This window comes from Phyllostomus hastatus, unplaced genomic scaffold (genome assembly GCF_019186645.2).
Source record: "Phyllostomus hastatus isolate PE091 unplaced genomic scaffold, TTU_PhHast_1.1 phas_scaffold_129, whole genome shotgun sequence".
NCBI classification, from domain to species: domain Eukaryota; kingdom Metazoa; phylum Chordata; class Mammalia; order Chiroptera; family Phyllostomidae; genus Phyllostomus; species Phyllostomus hastatus.
The window spans coordinates 2,955,752-2,974,901 of NW_025334009.1; the positions used below are offsets into that span (position 1 = coordinate 2,955,752).

General features: G+C 60.2%; 1 protein-coding gene across 2 annotated transcripts in view; it reads left to right on the forward strand.

The window, feature by feature from the left end:
- The window catches only part of ARL8B (ADP ribosylation factor like GTPase 8B), a 28,732-nt gene extending 13,872 nt beyond the window's left edge, over positions 1–14,860 (forward strand). For both annotated transcript variants that reach the window (XM_045857306.1, XM_045857305.1), the window contains exons 2-7: positions 4,177–4,257; positions 5,449–5,522; positions 5,710–5,803; positions 8,730–8,797; positions 9,101–9,171; positions 12,897–14,860. In XM_045857306.1, the coding sequence (XP_045713262.1) occupies positions 4,177–4,257; positions 5,449–5,522; positions 5,710–5,803; positions 8,730–8,797; positions 9,101–9,171; positions 12,897–12,946 (438 nt within the window). In that variant the 3' untranslated portion in view covers positions 12,947–14,860. The remainder of the gene's footprint in view (positions 1–4,176; positions 4,258–5,448; positions 5,523–5,709; positions 5,804–8,729; positions 8,798–9,100; positions 9,172–12,896) is intronic.
- Positions 14,861–19,150: the final 4,290 nt, after the last annotated feature.

A 19,150-nucleotide genomic window follows, 5' to 3' on the forward strand; every position in this document is an offset into this window, starting at 1 on the left:
TGCCGCCTTCCGGGGGACCCCGGCCCTTCGCCCCCGGCACGTCCCTGAGTTCCTGACGCCTAAGTGGGGCCGTCGGTGTCCTTGACCGGCCCAGGGACCCACTCGGCCACGCCAGAAAGGACGGTGCCGCACAGACGCACGGCCCAGCGACTTCGCGTGCGGAGTCTCCCCCCCCCCGCACAGGGCCCCACCCAGGGTCGGCCCCCACTGAGGGACTGCGTCTCTGTAGCCCGCTGTGGCCGGGACATTTTTGTAGCCTTTGTCTTTCATGACACTGACGGTTTTTTGGGAAATACCCCTCCCCCCTTTTTAAGAGACTGTTCCTCATTGTGGGTTTGTCTGGTGTTTCTCATGACTAGATTCGTGTGCACATTCTCAGCTGACATGTCACACAGGGGACGCTGTGTCCTCACTTATGGTGTCCCTTCTGGGGGCCCACGGCGTCCGTCTGAGCCCGAGGCGACTGACGCCTGTCACATGAGGCGACCTGAGTTTGGTCGCCTCTCTGAGGCGCTGGCTGCCTGGCCCCTCCCTCGGGGTGCTCCGGTACCCCCTTGCACCGCGGAGCGGTTGGGGACCGCCGAAGTGGCCTCTTCTCACCAGGGTTCCCCAAAGGGCTAGTCTCTGCTTATTTTTTATTTCAAGTGCTTCACCAGCACTCCCTCAAAAAGACAAATTCTTACTCTTTTTTTCTTACTCATGTATCTGGAATATAAAAGTAATATTATTACTAGAATCCCCACTTACTTGCATCGTAATGCTACTATTAGAAAAATGAGTGTTGATCGTAGTCATTTCACATTTGAATTCAAAGTTCTTAGGAAAAAGCATGACCGCCGTGTGCGTTTGCTGGCCGTGTCTTTTCGCTCGTTACATGTGCGGAGTTCGGCGGTTGAACAGCTGAGTCCTGGTGTGGGTGGCTCCGGGGAAGAACAGGCCGCGGGGCCCAGCGTGTGAAAGGGGCTCCTCCGTCCGAGGGGAGACACTGTGCGAGGCTTCGCTGTGCTCCTGGTTCACTGTCTTTCCGAAGCAGCGTCATCACCAGAGCCTTCACACACACACACACACACACACACACACACACACCCTTCTAGAGGAAAAACGGTGGCACACTGATTGGAGTAGGTTCTTTCCGTTTCTCAGGTGAGCGGGATGGACCTGCACTGCTGCCCCGAGTGGACTGGGCGGGCAGAGTGGACCTTCTCTCCCCTTGCGGTTAGCACGTGCTCCTTGCCCTTGCTCGTTTGAAAGAGCAGTCGTGCCGACAGCCCTGGCAGGTGTGGCTCAGGGGACTGAGTGCTGGCCTGCAGACCGAGGGGTCGCCGGTTCGATTCCCAGCCAGGGCCCATGCCTGGGGTGCGGGCCAGGTAGGTCCCCAGTAGGGGGTGCGTGAGAGGCAGCCACACACTGATGTTTCTCTCCCTCTCTCCCCCCTCCCTTCCCCCTCTCTCTAAGAACAAATAAATGAGATCTTTCTGTAAAAAATCCCACCCCGGAGCAGAATGTTCATGGGCTACAACTGACGACGATGCCTCAGCACCACCCGGAGTCCGCAGATTCCATCAGGGTCATCTGGGGTCGTGCCTTCTGTGGGCGTGGGCGCACAGACATGCGGGGACATGTGTCCGCCGCTGCGGCGGCGTGCAGAGATGCTGCTGCCTGGAAATCCCTGTGCCCTGCGCCTTCCCCTCCACACCCTCCACACCCTCCACACCCCCAATCTTTTACTGCCCCCCATCCCCCAACCTCCGGAGTTTGCCTTTGTCAGAAAGTCATGTGGTCGGATCCGCACGTGTGTGGTCTGTCCACGTCGGGTCTCCACCCGCACAGGCGTGTGAGGCCCCCCCCGTGTGCGTGCTCCTGGCAGCTCGTGCCCTCCAGCGCCGAGGAGCGCCCCACTGCCCGATGGCCCCGGGGTGTCTGCCCCTCCCCCCACCCCCGCCCCCTGATGAAGGGCGGACAGAGCCGCTCCGACCTTCCGTGTGCGGGTTTCCTGTGGGCGTCGTTTCGGCCCTGTTGGGAGCACAGTTGCACGGGTGTGTTTGGTTGTGCAGGAGGCCGCCGGACCGTCTTCCTCACCGCTGTTCCTCGCCGCGCCCTCTGGCGATGCACAGGAGTCCCCACGGTGCCGCGTCCCGGCCGGCACCCCATAGGCCGCGCACGATAGGCCGCACTGGTGCGAGTTGCAACCTGCTGGCCCCCAGCACCATGGGGGGTGGGAGCGTCCCTTCCTGGGCCTGTCTGCCCTCCGTGCCTCTGCCGCGGGGGGGCCTCTGGCGCGGTCCTCGGCTTCACTCTTCACCGGGCCGCTTTCTTGCCGCGAGTCGTCGGAGTCTCATGTGCTGGGGCAGCAGCGCCTAAGCGGTGGGCCTGCTGCACACGGGCTCCCCTGCTCTGCGGCCGGTCTTCCCCACCCTCTCTCTGCTCCCCCAGTCTCTCCCCCTCCCCCTCACCCCCCGCATGGGTACAGGCACGCACGCAGCAATGTCCTGGGCAGCTCAGGTGGTTTCCATCCGAGCGAAGTCCAGCTTGCGCATTGTTCCACTCACAGGCCGTGCCTTCGGTGTTGCTTCTGCCAGTTTTTGAAATCACGGTCATTTTGGTGTTACACTGTGACTAGTTTTACATACATAGTTCCGACACGACTAGATCTGCACACGTAAACTGTATGTGAAAGTTCCGAGAGCTGGGGTGTCTGACACCAGTGGACGGGCTGGTTGCAGCCGTGCGAACACCCGTCTGCAGTTCGCACAGACTCCGCGGCGCGGGGGTGGGGCAGGGTGGTGGCGCTGCGTAGAGGCCGTCCGCCGTGAGAGTGGGGCTCGGGGCGCAGGACTCGGGAGCCGGGGCCGCGAGTCGCCCAGCTGGCCAGGGTCACGGCCGGCAGGCCGCCGCTCTCGGGGCCTGGGAGGTGGTTGCGCTTGTCCACTCGGTTCCTGCTTGAGGCGCTTCACAATCGGGGCTGTTCCCTGAAGGACTAGTGTTGGTACCTAAAACGTGCAAACACGAGCACATGAAGTGGGTGCTGACTGTGCCTCCCTGGGCGTCCTTCCCAGCCGCGGGCAGAGGAGGACTGAGACGGCCCTGGCCAGGTGGCTCGGCTGGGTGGAGCGTCGCCCCCCACGCCGGAGGGCAGCCTGTTTGGTCCCGGGTCAGACACCCAGTGGGGTCTCTCTCTCTGTGTCTCTCTGTCTCCCTGCCTTCCTCTCTCTCTCAAAATCAGTGAAGCGGATTTTGAAAATAAATAAAGAATACAGTAAGAACTGTGGGAGCTCTCATGAGGGTTATGATACTTCACTGGGGAATGTAAAAGATCGGGGTGTTTGAGTGGGGAGACCGTGTTCCCGGATGGAGGGACCTGGTGGTGGTCGAATGCCGTCACTTCTGAGGTTCGTGTGGGGTGCGCGAGGTGAGCCGGGGCAGCCCCAGAAACGCTCGGACCTCGCGGTGACTCGGGCCGCCCTAGTCGGTGGACAGCCAGATGCACCGGAAGGAGCGGAGGGCTCCCGTGCAGCGCCCCGGGTGGGTCTCGGCGCCGCCTCCTGCTGGACGGGGAGTGCGGGTGTTTCGCTGAGAGCTGAGCCGCTGGTTGCTGATCCACTTGAAAATAAAAGCAGCTTTCTTGTACCGTATTATCAAATCTTAACCCTGAAAAAGTCGCATAAACGCTACCAGAAAGTGCCCCGTCTTAGTCTCAGGACAGGAGGGCGGTGAACTAAGAGGAGAGCAGAGGTGATCACATAGAGGGAGGCCTTCTGTATGAGAAGACGCTGTGTGAGCCTCGTTAGAGCAGAACTCAGAGAAGCTATTGAACTTCAACAGCAACTGTCAACATAACATAAACACTGACAAAGAAGAAACTCTGAAGTTTTACTTCTGATTTACTTTGTGAAAAGGTGTGTGTAGGTGGGGGAGTTAGTAAGTTTTCTTTTGTAGTTGCACGACATTTCCTTTTTCTGCACTTGAGGAAATAAGGGAAAAGATGCCCCTGGTTCCGGAACTGCCTTTCTCCAGTCTCCAGTGGGAGCGCGAGTCCCGGTGCGAACAGAGCGCTGCCCTGTCCGGGAGCCGTGAGCCTCGGCCGCAGGCGCCGCTGAAACACGAGCTGCGTGCGCGGGGGGCACCGGGGGGCACCGGCGCCTGGACCGCTCTGACTCTGCCGTCTTCTCCCCGCAGTCGGGCCAGTTCAGCGAGGACATGATCCCCACGGTGGGCTTCAACATGCGGAAGGTGACCAAGGGCAACGTCACGATAAAGGTGCGTCACCCGCGGCCTCGACGTGAACGCTGTAACACGGGGGCAGCGGGGGGGGGGGGCCGATGGAACGGGCTTCTGCCTGTGCAGCGGGCTGGGGTCCCCACTGTCGGCCGTCTGTCGGGGCCGCGTTGCAGTCTCGGTGTCGGTGGGCTGGGTGGGTTCGGCGGTTCGGGGCCGCCCCTGACTCAGCGTCCCCAGGGCCAACTGGGAGGCTGCCCCCCCACCCCCTGGAGACGGGCGCCACCACGCCTGGGCCTGGAGGCAGCGCCTCATCTGGGCCCACAGCCGCAGAGATGAAATCGCCACGGCAGAGCTTTCGCGTGGGTCAGACCGTCTCGTGGGAGGGAAACACCCTGGCGGAAACGCCGGCTGTGGTGGTGCTCACGTGACAGTCAGAGACCGTCAGGCGTCGGTGTGCACCCCGGTCAGACGGTGAAGCCCTGACGGCTCTGGATGAGGCATTTCCTGGGTGGGCCCTCGGATCCGGGGGGCGCATGGGCCTGGAGGTGCTGGGGTATCACGTTAACGGTGTAGACAGCGGCCCCCCATCTGCTGTCTCAGTTGCCCACGGTCAGCCACAGTCCGGAAGCACTAAGTGGACAACGGCAGAAATAAACAATTCCTCAGCTTCAGATCGTGCGCCATCTGACGCAGCCCGTGCCCTCCCCTCTGCCCCGCGGGGCGTGGGTCCTCCCTGTGCCCGTCACGTCCACCCCTCAGCCACTCGCAGCCGTCACGGTGGTTCTGTGTCACCGTCAGTCAGTGGCGTCTGTCTCCCGCTGCGCCTCACCTGCAGGTGACACCTTATCCCAGGGGCGTGTGCGCACAAGAACACAGTGCGTGCAGAGTCGGGTGCTGTCTGTGGTTCCGGGCACCCACGGGGTGGGGGGCCCTGGAACACGTCCCCTGTAGGTGTGGAGAGACTGCTGCATTTTAGTCTTGGAAATGTGTTGAACGGGCACACACAAAAAAGTATTGCACAAAAACTAAATCTTTGCTCAAGTAGACTCACCAAACTCAGTGTGAATACATTAAGTATGAACTTCAAGTTCAGAAGCAGCCCCAGGAGCTTCCAGATCAGGGGTTTGTTGTGCCCCAGTTCCTCGGGCGCGGTGGGCTCGTGGTGGGGAGGGGCGTGTGGGCCCTGCCAGCTCCGTGCCAAGCTGCTGAGCGTGCCTGTCTCGTCCGCAGATCTGGGACATCGGAGGGCAGCCGCGGTTCCGGAGCATGTGGGAGCGGTACTGCCGGGGCGTCAACGCCATCGTGTAAGTGCCTCCGCGGGGTCGGCGCGGGCTTCCGGGGAGGGGTTGTCTCGGGGTGATGAGCTTGTCTTTATCTAGGGTTTTATTGTGATGAACAGTTTCAGTAGTGTAACTCTTAAACGTTTTTCATATTAATTGTGATCATCAAAGGTTGTGACATACTGAGATCACTCTGTGTTTTTTTTTTAAGGTACATGATAGATGCTGCAGATCGTGAAAAGATAGAACCCTCTCGAAACGAGCTACATAATCTTCTAGATAAACCGCAGTTACAAGGAATTCCCGTGAGTACAGAGTGCTTGTTACCTCGCATTACATGCAATGCCTGTACCTCGCCATACTGCTGGAACTATGTGGCAGTACACGATTGCACGAATTGTGATCGATGCCAGTAAGACGTCGTCTGTTCTGAAGTCGGGAAGGCTTGGCGGACTGAGCACCCGCCGTGCCTTGGGCACCGCGTTCCTCCTCCCCCGACCAGCCCTGTACTGAGCCGCGCGCAGCAGGGGCCGCGCCCCACGCCGGGCGCAGCGGTGAGCCCGGCACCGTGGAGCCCGCGGTCCGGTGGGAGGTGGGGGGGGCCTGAAGCCCCAGACTGGTGGTGCTGGGACTGGTGCTGTGCGGGAGGGGTGCGCGCCGGGGTGGGCCGGGGGGAGGGGAGCAGGGACTCTCTGAGGAGCTGACCCTGAGCTGAGGTGTGAGCGCCGTGTGGAGGAAGGGGGGCCGGACAGAGGAGGCACGGGGCCCCGAGGAGGAGCAGCAGTGGGGGGAGGGGGGCACTGGCCGGGGGGAGGTTGCGTGCGCTAGACTGGGCGGGAAGCCGCTGCAGTGTTTGAAGGGATCAGACGCGGTGTTTGAATCCGGACTGCGCTCTAGGAGTGGACTGAGGGAGCACCAGGGCCCGTGCGGAGGACAGCATTAGCAGCCGTTGAAGTCCCGACAGCTGACGCACCACAGATGCCGGCGGTGGTGACGGACGGTGCAGTGGGGACAGATGGCAGCAATACCTAGGAGCACGGCCCCCCGGCTGAGCGCAGGGGAGAAGGGAAGACGGGGTACAAGCCCTGGTTCCTGGCCGGTGTCATTGGGTGGGAGGCGGTGCCGCTGGTTGGCCGAAGGAATGCTGGCAAAGGACCAGGCTCCGGCCTCACGACGAGTTCACGGGTGTCAGGGACCTGGAGTGTGTCGCCTCAGTTAACCCTCCCAACAGTGTGAGTTGGTGGTGGTGTCCCTCCTCTGCCATGGTTGTTACTGAGGCCACGTGGCCACTAGTGTGTTGCACAGCCAGAGTCTGAATGCACGTCTGCCAGACTTTTCCCTCCACATTACAGACCTGTGGCGTGTGCCACAAGTGGGGGTCCGCCTCGTGCCGGCACTATCAGGGCGCTCGGCACCACCCGCGGAGAGGCAGCGCCCCTTTCCTATCGGGGGGCTCTGCTCCACCCGCTTCCCCGTGGTCAGGGCCGTGTGGGCCCACAGTGTGTGTCGGGTGCCAGCAGACAGGAGAGCCAGAGCCAGGAAGGGGGTCAGGAGGTGGGAGGTCCCCACATGGGGAAGAGGGCTAAGACGCCAGGCAGCCGCATCGGCGGCACCGGATCGCAGGTGAGCGTGGTGGAGCATCAGGGGACAGGCAGGCTGTGGCATGGCCACTTGGTCGGCTAGCGTGCTGTCCGGGCGCCATCGGGCTGCCAGCTCCGTCTCCAGTTGGACCGCATGCGGGAGGCAACCGATAGCTTCTCTGTCTCATCTGTGTTTCCCTCCCTCCCTCCCTCCCTCCCCCTTCCTCTCTCAAACCAATCAATTAAAAAAACGCAAAAAAAAGAACAGCAGAACGCACACCATGGGCTCAGCACATTTCAGTAGAGGTCGGCAGCGGCCACACACAGACCACTGAGGGTCCGCGGGGCGGAAGCCACGGCGAACACCAGCCTGTACGACTGAATGGGGCAGGCCGCCGTCTCCCTGAAAGGCCATAACGTTATGGCGTGTGGCAGCGTTCTCGCCGTGTTTAAAGATTTCATTTATTTTTAGAGAGAGGGGAAGGGAGGGAGAAAGGGAGATAAACATCAGTCAGTTGTCTCTCACACACGCCCAACAGGGGACCTGGCCCGCAGCCCAGGCCTGTGCCCTGACTCGGAATGGAACCTGCGACCCTCCGGTTTGCCGGACGACGCCCCACCCACCGAGCCCCAGCAGCCGGGGCAGCCCTCTCACTTCAGAGTCTACACAGATGGACGCGCTGGGCTTCTGCGGCGTGTTCTTACGTTAACACATTGCGTGCCGCTCACGAGATTTTCTCGTGTTTCGTGAGCTATCTGTTAAGGACCGCTCACGAGTTTTCTAGTGTTTCGCGTGCCTCAATCCACAAGCAAAAATGCAGTATAAACAGTTTCTGCTATCAGAAGAGTCTCACAAACAGTGAGAAGACAAACAATTCCCAAACTAAAGGAAAGGAGGAAGCCTCAGAAAGAATGCTAAATGGAGTAGAGGCAACTCGACCATCAGATGCCGAGGTCAAAGCAGTGATTGTCAGGAAGCTCAGTGAGCGCACAGAGAGCTGCCAGAAACTACAGGGAAGCTACAGTGAGCTCACTGCAAAGGATACCAACGTGACAAAGGAAATAGAAACTGTCAACAAGGGCCGAGAGGAAACGAAGAACAGTTTCTGCTATTGGTGGCGAGAGACTGGATAACGGAGGACAATAATGAAGGCTCTCCGGAACCAGAGACACATCCGTCCAGCCCTCCCCCTGGGGGTGCAAGGAGAGCACCTCGTAAAGATCCACCCAGAAGGCTGTCAGGTGATACAAACCTGCACTAACCCATGTGTATTCCAGCGAGTGGAAAGAAAAAGTTTCCTACGAGAGCCGCAGAGTTTGTGCCGCCCGTGGAGAAAGGAGTGAATCTAGATACTTACGTCAATTTTGTTTGGTCCCTCTTCACAGAGGAAAATGTTTTACACAGTATCTACCATACCTTAAACAAGTACTAGGAACTTTCATTGTTTAATTAGTTGTTTAATTGGTTTTGTCAATAAAAATGTTATAATTATTGAAAAACAACACCTAAAGTGCATTATGACCTGTAGTTATGACGATTTAAATAACGTGCAGTTTGCCCAGAAACGTGCGGTCCCTGGCGTGTGTCTCAGAGGCTTCTGTGCGGCGCGCGGCGTGTTGAGTGCACTCTCAGCGTCTCTTCTTTCCGCAGGTGCTCGTCCTGGGAAACAAGAGGGATCTCCCCAACGCCTTGGATGAGAAACAGCTCATTGAAAAAATGTATGTGTTAGAGTGGGTGATGGCATTTCGATTTAAAAATCAGTTCTAAGTTGTGCTATTTGGCCCCCTGCTTTGGTGAGCATCATAACACGACACCTTTCAGCCCTGGTCTGGCCCAGCCCCGGCCCGTAGGTAGTAGCTAGAGTCGGCTGCAGAGAAGTGAGCCCCCGCCGCTTCTGCAGCAGTAAGGCGACTTCCTCGGCGCAGCAGTGGGGACACAAGCAGAATCGGGCACAGGGTGACGGGGTGGTGGGGGGACAGCTGTTCCCAGCACACACCCACCGCTCCCTTCTGCCTCCGCAGGAACCTGTCTGCCATTCAGGACAGAGAGATCTGCTGCTACTCGATTTCGTGCAAAGAAAAGGATAATATAGGTAAGGAATGACGGGGGGTGTTTTGTTTTGGAAGAAAGGGTTATCACTGGAAGGGGTGGCTAAAGATACTTCTGTTTAGTATCCCCATTCGTGTTTAAGTGACTTCCTTTGTACAGCCCGGTTGCTTCCGCCGGAGGAAAAGAGCAGGCGCTACACCCTTCGACGGCCGGGACGCGTCCCGGGTCTGGTCCGCGCTGGTTGAAGGGGCCGGCACAGCGGGGACACGCAGCGAGCACACGGGTTATCGATCCATTGTGCTCATTTTCACGCAGCCAGCACCCGGCTCTGCCGTGTGATGGAGTGATGTTCTCGAATGAGACCGCACAGAGATTGGCCCACAGACGCTGTGACCATTGCTAGTTTATGGAACCGGTTTGTCGCTAGACACGCTCGCACGCTATCGGAGATAGAAAGCCCAAAACACCCTTCATCACTAACCGTCTGAGCCGGTGTCCCGGGATGGCCACAGGCGGGGGGGCACAGAGCAGCGTAGCCTCTCAAGGTCAGGCGGCCGGGCAGCCAACACGAGGGTGTGTCCCGGGCCTGCTCTCTGACCCCAGGGAGGGCTGCCCCTTCTCCAGCCGCGGCGGCGGCGGCTGCCAGCCGTCCCGGGTCTGCCCAGCTCCGGCGCACCGCGAGTTCCTGCCCCCGGCCCCGCTCGGCCCCCTCCTCTGGGCGTGCCTCTGCCCGCCGCCCCCTCTCTCTCCTCGCAAGGACTGTCACTGCGGTGGGGCCGCCGTGACCAGTGCGACCTCGGTTGGAACGGAGCGCCTCTGCAGAGACCCTGCGTCCCAGAAACCCTGGGGTTGCGGGCAGCTGTGCGGTTTCAGGGGACGCTGCTGAGCCCAGGGCCCTTGAAGAAGTGTGTGCACGGCTCGGCTCCCCTCTCCGCTGAAGACGGGGGAGGGGCGTGTGCTGAGCGGCAGCGCGTGGGAGTGGGTGCAGTGAGCAGTGCCGGAGTGGGGCGCCTCAGAGACACCCGGGTCTGCCTCCTTCGGGCCCCGAGCCGGTTCCAGCCTGCGCCCCGGCTCCCTCCGCCGTCCCCCAGAAGCGGTTTTCCTGGCTGGTCCCGGCCTCCTTGAGGGGGCGCCCAAGGCTGCCTGAGCCCCGTGCCGTGCTGGGGGGCACGCAGCTCCTCTGCGGGAGGAGGGGAGCGGGGGCTTGCCACACTCCGAGCAGGCTGTTCGAGCGTCTGAGGTGACTTGGAGTTTATTTTTAACTCTCTCTGCCTCCGCTGGGGGAAGCTCTTGTTCAGGTTCAAGTTGTGCCTCCGAGTGCGCGTGGACTCTCACACGAGCAGGTCCCAGTGAGGGCGTCCCGCAGGAGAGCGCCGGCACAGTCTGGGGACCGGGCGGGGGGGCGGGGGGGTGCTGTCACAGCGCGGGGGGCGGAGGCCGGGCCTGGTGCTGGGAGCCCCGCAGGCCCCACAGCGGATCCCGTGCGCCCCGGCCTGGCCCCGCCCCCACTGTCGGCACGCTGCCCTTCCGTGAGTCCGGGGCCCCTGTGTTCACCAGCTCCTGGAACGGGGGGTGTTTCTGAGATGAGGAGAGAAACCTGTCTTACCGACCGTGATAAACTCGCTGGGGGCTCCCCTGAAGAGAGTCTCTGGGCTCGTGTGTGCGGCCCGGACGGGGAGAAGCCCCCCGCCCCCCCACCCCCGTGTGCCGTGCAGCCCCCAGCCAGCAGGATGTCCCCGGGCTCACGGGGGAGCGGCAGACGCCCGGGGGAGCGAGCCGCTGGCCGCCGGGTCCAGCACAGGGAGTTTGTAGAGCGGAATGCCTGCTTATTTGAAGGGAAGTACAGCTAGCAGCCAAGTGGGTTCGACCTCTTGGGTATTCCAGTCAGAACATCCCCCTCATTTTAGCTTTCACAGCGTGTTTTAGCATCGCATGTGTCCGTTCACTGACTTGCTCCGGAAAGTGCACGTGCCCGTCTGGCACACCCCCGCCCCCGAGGGTGGCACAGGGAGAGCTGTCGTCGGCGATGTGCCCTCCGACCCCACCCAGCACAGGTCGCCCCTGCAGGATGGCTCACAGCCGCGGCCCCTTTGTCTTACCTCCTGTCTGCTTTCTGTCTAGTCTCAGGGGTCCCTTTGTCCCGTGTCCACAAGTTTTTGTGTGTGGTTTTTTTTTTAATGAATTTCAGAAATACTTAACCCTGGTTGGTTGGTGTTCAGAGTCGCCTTTCTCCCCATTCAGTGCACGTGAGTGTGGCTCTGCCCTCACTGCAGGCTGTCCCCTCCTGAAGTGCAGGCGACCTGTCCAGCAGCCGGGCAGCTCGCTGTCCCCACGTCCGCGGGCAGTCACGTGGGTTCCCCTCTCACCGCCCGGCTGGGCTGTGTCGTGCGGCCCGTGAGCGGGGAACCAGGGGCGGGGCTCTGCACTCCCCCTCAGGCTTGGGACGCGGCGCGAGGCGCTGCTGCTGCCGGAGGCCCGCACACAGGTCACGCAGCTCATGCGCTGGAAAGCACATGAGGGCGGGAACCGGACGTCTGGACTCGGCCGGCGTCCCCTCTCCGTCTGAGGGCTCTTCCTGGCTGGCCTCGGGCCGCCTGAGTGGCAGTGTCCTGCGGGTCTCCATCTCCTCCGCAGACCCGTGCGGCTGAGCCGCCTGTCGGAGCTGCACCTTCGCCACTGCACCCTCTGGAGCCCCTCTGGCTCCGGGTGCCTGCGACGGAACCCTTCGTCTCTTCTGAAGGCTCCTCCTCCGTCACCCAGTCACTCGGCAGCTCTGGCACACACTGGTTCCGACCAGAAGGTCCTTGGCCACCCACTGCACGTACTTGGGCACCAGCGCCTGTCGTCCTGCATCTGAATTGCGCTGCTCATTACCCCTCCCCGCCCCCACGGCACTGGGCTGGCCTTGGGCCTCAGGCACCGCCCTGCTCCGGGCCACGGGCTCCAGACCGGCAGCCCTCCAAGCGGCGGCCCGCTGCCGCTGTCAGTCGCACCAAGTAAACCGATGCAGTCTCCCTGCCCAGAGCTCTCCTGTGGCTTTGTGTCGGCCTGAGGGTGAAACCCAGGTTTCTCAGCATCCTGCAGTGGCTCGCGGGTCACCGGGGGACCTGGGCAGCGTCTGGAGATGGCCCACCCCAGGGAGGACGGGGGTGGTGGCACGCGGTGGGGAAGGCCGTGGGGGTGCAGGACACCCTGCTGTGCACGGAGAGGGCCCGCCTCCCGCCCCGCAAAGAGCCACCCAGCTCTGACGGCCCAAGGGGCGGTGGGAACCCCTGCTGTGGCCGTGGCAGTGAGTGGCATCCACCCTACCCCACCTCGAGGCTCCAGCCACGTCGGGTCCCTGCCAGCCCCCCCAGAGCTCCTCACAGTTCCTTCTGCCCAGTGTTCTGGGGGGCGGCCCCCAGCCCCGCACAGATACTCGTGCATGTCCCGACCCCGGTACTGGAAGCCCACCGAGGGCAGAGGGGGCGTCCCCGTGTCTGCGTCCCCAGACTTGGCATGCAGTGCCTGACCGCACGGGCAGTCCGAGGGTTCCCGAATGAGCTGAAGGTGGCGTGAGCACCCCCACCCAGGTTACACTGGACTGTCCGGTCGCCCTTCCTTGGTGGCCCCCTCAGGGCCCAGGCACCGGAGCGGCAGCGCAGGCGCGGGGAGGCAGAACAAGGCGGGCCCGCGTGCGCCGGGAGTTACCTGCACTTCAAATACTCTCTCTGGTGTTTAGCTTCTTAACTTTGGTGTCTTAATGTCTTTTTTTCCCTCCACCTTTAGATATCACACTTCAGTGGCTTATTCAACACTCAAAATCTAGAAGAAGCTGAAAAGCATCTCCTGAAGTCTTCCAGTCCTTCCTGGCTATAATCCTAGAATTATTGTCCGTTCCTCTGAAGTACTTCCCAGAACACGGTCCTTCCTAAACCCAAGAAATTGCCTTTTCCCGAGTTTGTTTCTCATGTGCACTGCTGAAGACGTGTGTCTCTAACCCTTCATACAGAACCCAGAGTCTGCCCGCGTCGTCATGGTCAAGTCCGCACACAGAGCCGCCCGCACACGCGCGTCTCTCTCCGTGTGTGGAGCTTTTTAAAAACATACTTTTGACCATCTCAAATCAAGAAAATTGCATATTTCTGTTCTGGTCTTTCTGGGCCAGGTTTTTATATTGGTTTTTGGTAAGCGTCTATCTACGATATTTCATTATAGAGTCTAGTAGCTTAACACTGGTCCCGACCTGATACAGCATGGAGTTTCTAGCACCACACGCGGCGTTTGGGAAGCCCGTGGCCGAGTCGCGGCGGGTATAGGCGCGGCGTTTGCATCGCCCACCCGTGCACGCGGGATGTCTAACTGGGCACCTTAGCAGCTTCAGAAATGGCCGCGCGGTGCGAGCGGGGGCACCAGGTCAGAGCTGCTGGCTCCTTGCGCGGGTGCAGTCCCACGTGGTGGGGTTTACAACGTTCTGCTTCCTGAGACCTCCAGCCCCCCCCGCCAGGGAGCAGCGGGGCCACGCGGGGGCCTGAGGAAGGCATGCTGTTTGTATCTGCCCAGATCATCACTTCTCTATTTCTTCTTTTTTTTTTTTTTTTTTTTGCTGGTTCAACACACTTTTTGAGGGTTTGGGAACGGAAGAGCCCCGCAGAAGCTTTATGAGTTGAGAGCGTTCCGGCCAATGCAATAAAGCGTGTTCAGAATGTCAGACTCGGCTCTTTCCGTCTCCACCGCTCGAGGCCGCACGGCCCTCCGCACGCCCGGCCTCCTGCGTCGGTCACGAGGCCGACTCAGACTCCGCAGACACTCGTGAGCAGAAAGCCAGTCCTTTTCTCTCTCACTGGTGGCAAGTCCGGCGCCCTTGTGCTTGGTGCCGCTAGACACCGTGACCCTTGTGACATCTGGGGACCGGGCTGCTTTGTCCGACGTGGCCAGCGGAGGGTCTGCCGGCTGTCGAGCGATCGGTCACATGCGGGACCAAGGGCCTGCGGCGGTTCGCTGCGACCTTTGGGAGACGGGGGCACGTCCCCGAGCCCGCTCCGGAGCCGAGTGGTCTCCAGTCCCTGAAGGGATGTGTTCCCGCTGGCATACGCGTGACGGGGGTTCACAAGGCCATGGTGGTGTGTGCGAGTGGGGCTCGCCCGCCTCCGGGTGGCCCTGCACGACCACGGCCTTGCCCCTTGTGTTCCACTGGGCTCCTGCACGCTGTGGACACCCGCTGTCCTTAGCAGTCTGTTGCGGCCGTAACATCAGCGTGCGTTGCACAGACACCACTTGTTTTCCTCCGGCCCCCTTGTTATGAGTAGCGTCTCGGCCCTTCCCATTGTGTCCCCATTCTTTGAAGCACGTCACATGCTCCCCGACGGGGCCGACGGCTCTGTGAGTCCAGGGACGAATAAGCTGGCTGCTGCGGCTCGGCCCCAGGAGCGGCGCCGTGCTCGTGCCTGAGAGGAGGACCCCGGACTGGACTGTGCGACTGCAGGGACCACAGGGGCCCACGACTCGACCTGTAGCCCAACCTCAACACGCCCGTGTGTCTGTCCATCCATTGCCTGCAGCGCTGCGGGACGCCCAGACGCTGACGCCGCCGCCGCCGCTTCCCTGTGCGCTAACCTCTGCATGTGAAAACCTCACCGTGACTGAACTCTGTACATATGTGGATTTTTTTATTTAGGTGGATGCATTTCCGTCTGTTTACTGCTCTTCTCAGCTTTATTCAATAAACTTGCATTTTGAGGGTTGTATCGACAGTTTTAACCTGAAGCGTGCGCGTCGCGGTGGAGGGTGTGCTCTTGCCGGCAGGGCGGGGGCAGAGAAGGGAGTTCCCTGGAGCAGGGGCCGTGGGCCGGGAGAAGCCAGCTCAGCTCGCGAGGGACGGGGGCTGGGGGGCCAGTTCAAGAAGTAAACTTTTGAAATATTCATGTGATTAAAACTTCCTTTTTAGGGTGGGCACCGCAGGTACTAGTAACTGAACTGTCACGATACACCAAATTTAGGGCCCCTAGGCTGGCAAGAGCTAGTTCAGCGTTTTATGATCCAGTTGTTTAAAAAATCATCCCAGAGCTCCACTAGTAAACAAACTGCAAGACGTGCCCCGCTCTGCCCCAGAAAGACAGCGCTTCAGTGTCGAACGGAGTGGTCTTCCCAAGTGCAGCCGTTGGCCGCCGCCAGCCAGCGTGCGGCTGTCTCCCGCGCTGCGCACGGGCACTGCACCCGGGAGCCTGCAGCTCGTCGGGGCTGCCGGAGGAGCGAGCTGAGTGCCCCGCGGCCTTCTCTCTGTGTGTCCGCGCAGCCGCACCTGCCGGCCGGCGGGGCACGCGCCTGCGCAGCCCGGGTCCGCAGTCCGTCGGCGGAGGGTGAAATCCCTCCGCCGACCTGGTGGAGCCACTTAGTGGAGCCCTCCAGTTGACCCTCTTCTCACCGCCCTGGGATCCCCGGGGTTCGCGATGGGGAGAGCGCGTGCGTGTGGTGGGCGGGGGGGCGGGGGAAGAGTTATAAAATTAGCTTGCTTTTTACCCTTGGTTCTAAGTTTGTACCCGCTTCCGGAAATCGAGACTTCTAAAATTAGCCCCTCCGGCTCTGTCGGTGAACCGGGTACGTTAGCCTGGGGGGGCGGGGGGGGGCGCTGCAGGTGGCGCTCGCCGTTCCGGCCGAGGGACGCACGGCCTGCGTGTGCCCCCCACCCGCAGAGGGTTCGGTCACCCCGACGTCCTGTGGCCTCGGCGGTCCCAGCCCCTCCGGGCCCGGCCGACCGTGGCTGGCGTGGACGTCGCGGGTCGCTGTCGCCAGCGCCGTAACTGCCGCGTCCACTTGGCCCGACGACGTCCTGGAAGTCAGCTACTGCGGGGACACCGGCCCGTGTTGAGTCCGAAGTGTTCTCCTTGCGTTGCAAACCTCGGAGGGGGTGCCCCCCGCGCCCCGTGTCGTCAGCAGAGACGCTGACAAGGAGCCCAGCGCGGCAGCACCTGCCCCACCGACCCCCCCCCGCCTTGAACCAGCCGCTCCGCAGACAGGCACGCGGGGCCCCCGCAGGTGTTTCCTGTCGACCCGTGACACCCGCCGCACGGCTTCTGTACAGCTCGGCTACCCAGCAAAATGGGCGCTTGGGAACGGCTGCCTCTCGGATGCTCTTAGGGGGACCGAGGCCAGCGGCTCAGGTCGCTGGCACGCCAGGCGCAGGGCCCGGGGCAGTTCTGCAGCCGGGGGCGGCGGCCGCCCCTCACCTCACTGCTGCGTGTCCCCGCCGCCCCGCGTTTGGTAAGGCCCGTCCACCTGAAAACGTTGAGGCAGCGCTGATTCGGGGAATTCAGGCTTCCCCGCAGGAACGGGAGCCCGGGAAGGTGCTTCAGCCTCATTTTTTTCCACCGGGGCAGTCATGAAAGGAAGGGGTGGCGTGGAAACGAGTCGCCATTTGGGACCGTCACTGGAGCTGGGCTCTGCGGATGAGCTCGGGGACCCACCAGCCTGCTCCTGCGCTGGTGACCGACTGTGTGACCGCGAGGGGCTGGGCCCCCCCACCCCCGGTGTCACCTGTGGGGAATTCCTCCCGCTGACCAGCTGTGGTTCTAGCAGCCTAGAGATTGGGACGCTGGTCAAACAGGAGACAGATGGAAATGCCAGCTTATCCTTGTCGATACGTTAGTGCTGCGTGTTTCTCCCCCTTGAAAACAACGCAGAACACAGAAATGTTTACCTTAAGGGCTGGGGACCACAGACATTTTGCAAAGGGATACAATCGCTACAAGCCCAGGGTTTTCTATTTAAAGCCGTTTAAAAATGTTAAAGCAGAACTGTATATTGGTATACAGTGTGGACAAATACATAGACCAATCTGCGGGTAAACAGTGCAGAGGTGTCCAACATTTTAGCGTCTCTGGGCCACACTGGAAGAAGAAAGAGTTTTCTTGGGCCACACATTCAATACACAAACACAAAGGAAAACTGATGAGCAAAACAAAAGGTTTTAAGTTAACGATTTCGTGTCCAGCCGCATTCACAGCCATCCGGGGCTGCGTGCGGGCCACAGGCCACGGGCCGCGGGTTGGACACCCCGGTAGAACTAATGTTTAACACTTCACACCTGCTGCCTTGCTAGTTTCTGCTAGAATTGACTTGGGACTTGGAGAACCCTGGACCAGTTTTCAGAAGCTACTTCCTTTGACAGTAATGAGGGCAGGGGTGGGGGTTGGGGGGAGACAACAATACCATTCGTTCCCTTTTGAACTTGGCAAGTAGAACACAGAGGGCTGCTAATTGCATTCTCTCCTCCACCAGCTCTTCTGTAACCCTAGAGGGGTTAGAGACCCTGAACTTGGTGAATCTGTGTCCTTTCTAGTTGCCCAGCCTGTGAATAGGGTGTTTCCTGTTCTGTTGGTACGGTTCTCTAAGGAGAGAGGACTTGCTGTTATTTGCCATGGCACCAGCCAATCTGTGAAAGCACTAGCTCACCCCGCCCGGGAAAGGGGGTCAATGTGTAGGATCCGGAAGCAAAGCATCAGTAACCGAAGGGCACGAGACATGTGGGTGGTAAACATCAGTTCTTGACGGGTAATGGCTGCTTCTGATTCCGTGGGACAGGAAGCTCACCACTCTCTTTTATTTGGGGGCACACTGATCTTTAATAGTGAAGTTCCACAATTCAAAAATTAAAAATACATATAAAAAGACAAGAACGCTTGGCCCCACCCATGACTGAGCAAGCACCACCCTGGCCTTACAGGGGAACCCCTGTATCAGTTTCTTCTTACGGATGACAAGCAAGTCGAAGCCTGCAGGCTCAGTTCTTGTTCAATCCCCCTCTGACGTGGAAGGCGGTGCACCACCAATCGGCACACGCCTATTCTCTGGTCACCGCGTGCTGGCGACCTTTCCACAGTGGCAGACCGCGGGTCCCCACTTCCCCATGTGTGTGGTTTTTCACGGCGGGGACTCAGGGTGTATTTGCCAGCCTGACTGACAGACACTCAGGTGTTGATAGCCCCTTGCTTTTCAGCAGCACAGCAGCGGATGGCGGCGTGAGGTGTGTCCACGCACAGAAGTGTGTCCGGGTTAGCAGGTGAGTGTGTTTGTACCAATGGTGGGAGCTGCCACACGCCCTTCCCGGGAGTGCCAGCTTTTATTCCACCAGCCTCCGACCCCGGGGTCTCTCCGGCAGTGCGCCGACAGACACGGCTTCCTGCCTGTCCAGTCAGTGGGGACAGTTGTGCGCTGTTCAGTTTTCAACCAAATGTGCGATTCGGCTCTCTCGCCGAGCTGTGGGAAAACACTGCCTTATTTCTGGCATTTGCTCTTCACCAAACTAATAGTGGGATTACAGGTCACCCCCCTTTTATGTATCTATTTTTTCACTTAAGTTGATTGCCACCCCCTTCTGAAGTACCTACCTATTGCTTCAGAAAGACACAAAAATCGGTTTTAAAAGCCATCATCACATTACTTGCATTTTTAACGTCACTACTTTGGATAACAAAGTATTTCTAACTTCTTAGGATAGGAACACTTCTCCCTTTCATAGGCTCTGTTGACCCCGATATTTGACTCCAGCTCCGGGACCTGGGACCCGGCAGAGCCTCCCTCTGGCTGCGGCTCGGGACCCTGGCGCGCTGACCCATGCGCTCAGACTGGTGAGACCAGCTCTGAGAACGGGGACGTCCCCATTTCCGCACCATGGAGAATGTCTTCCAAGGCACGGGAACCCACGCTAGCCCGGTCACCTCCTTCAACAGAGAGGCAGGCTGAACTTGGATCGCCTTGCGGGGTGTGACCCCACCCCACGGAGATGTGGGGCAGTGGCGTGTCGGAGTTGGCGCCGGCTGAGTGGAGTCGGGCCGGAACAGAACTACACGATGCAGGGCTTTCTCAGCTGTTCTCGGACCGCGGCGTCTTAGCCCTTGCCCTGTTTTATACTGTTCCCTTTGACCCATTTCTCCCTGCTAAAATAGGGCTTTGAAAGTAGGAGGGGCTTAGTTTAATTCATCCGACAGGCCTCAGGTTTATCTGTACCAGGTGCTCTGAACAGACTCCGGAGTCCCGAGCTGAAG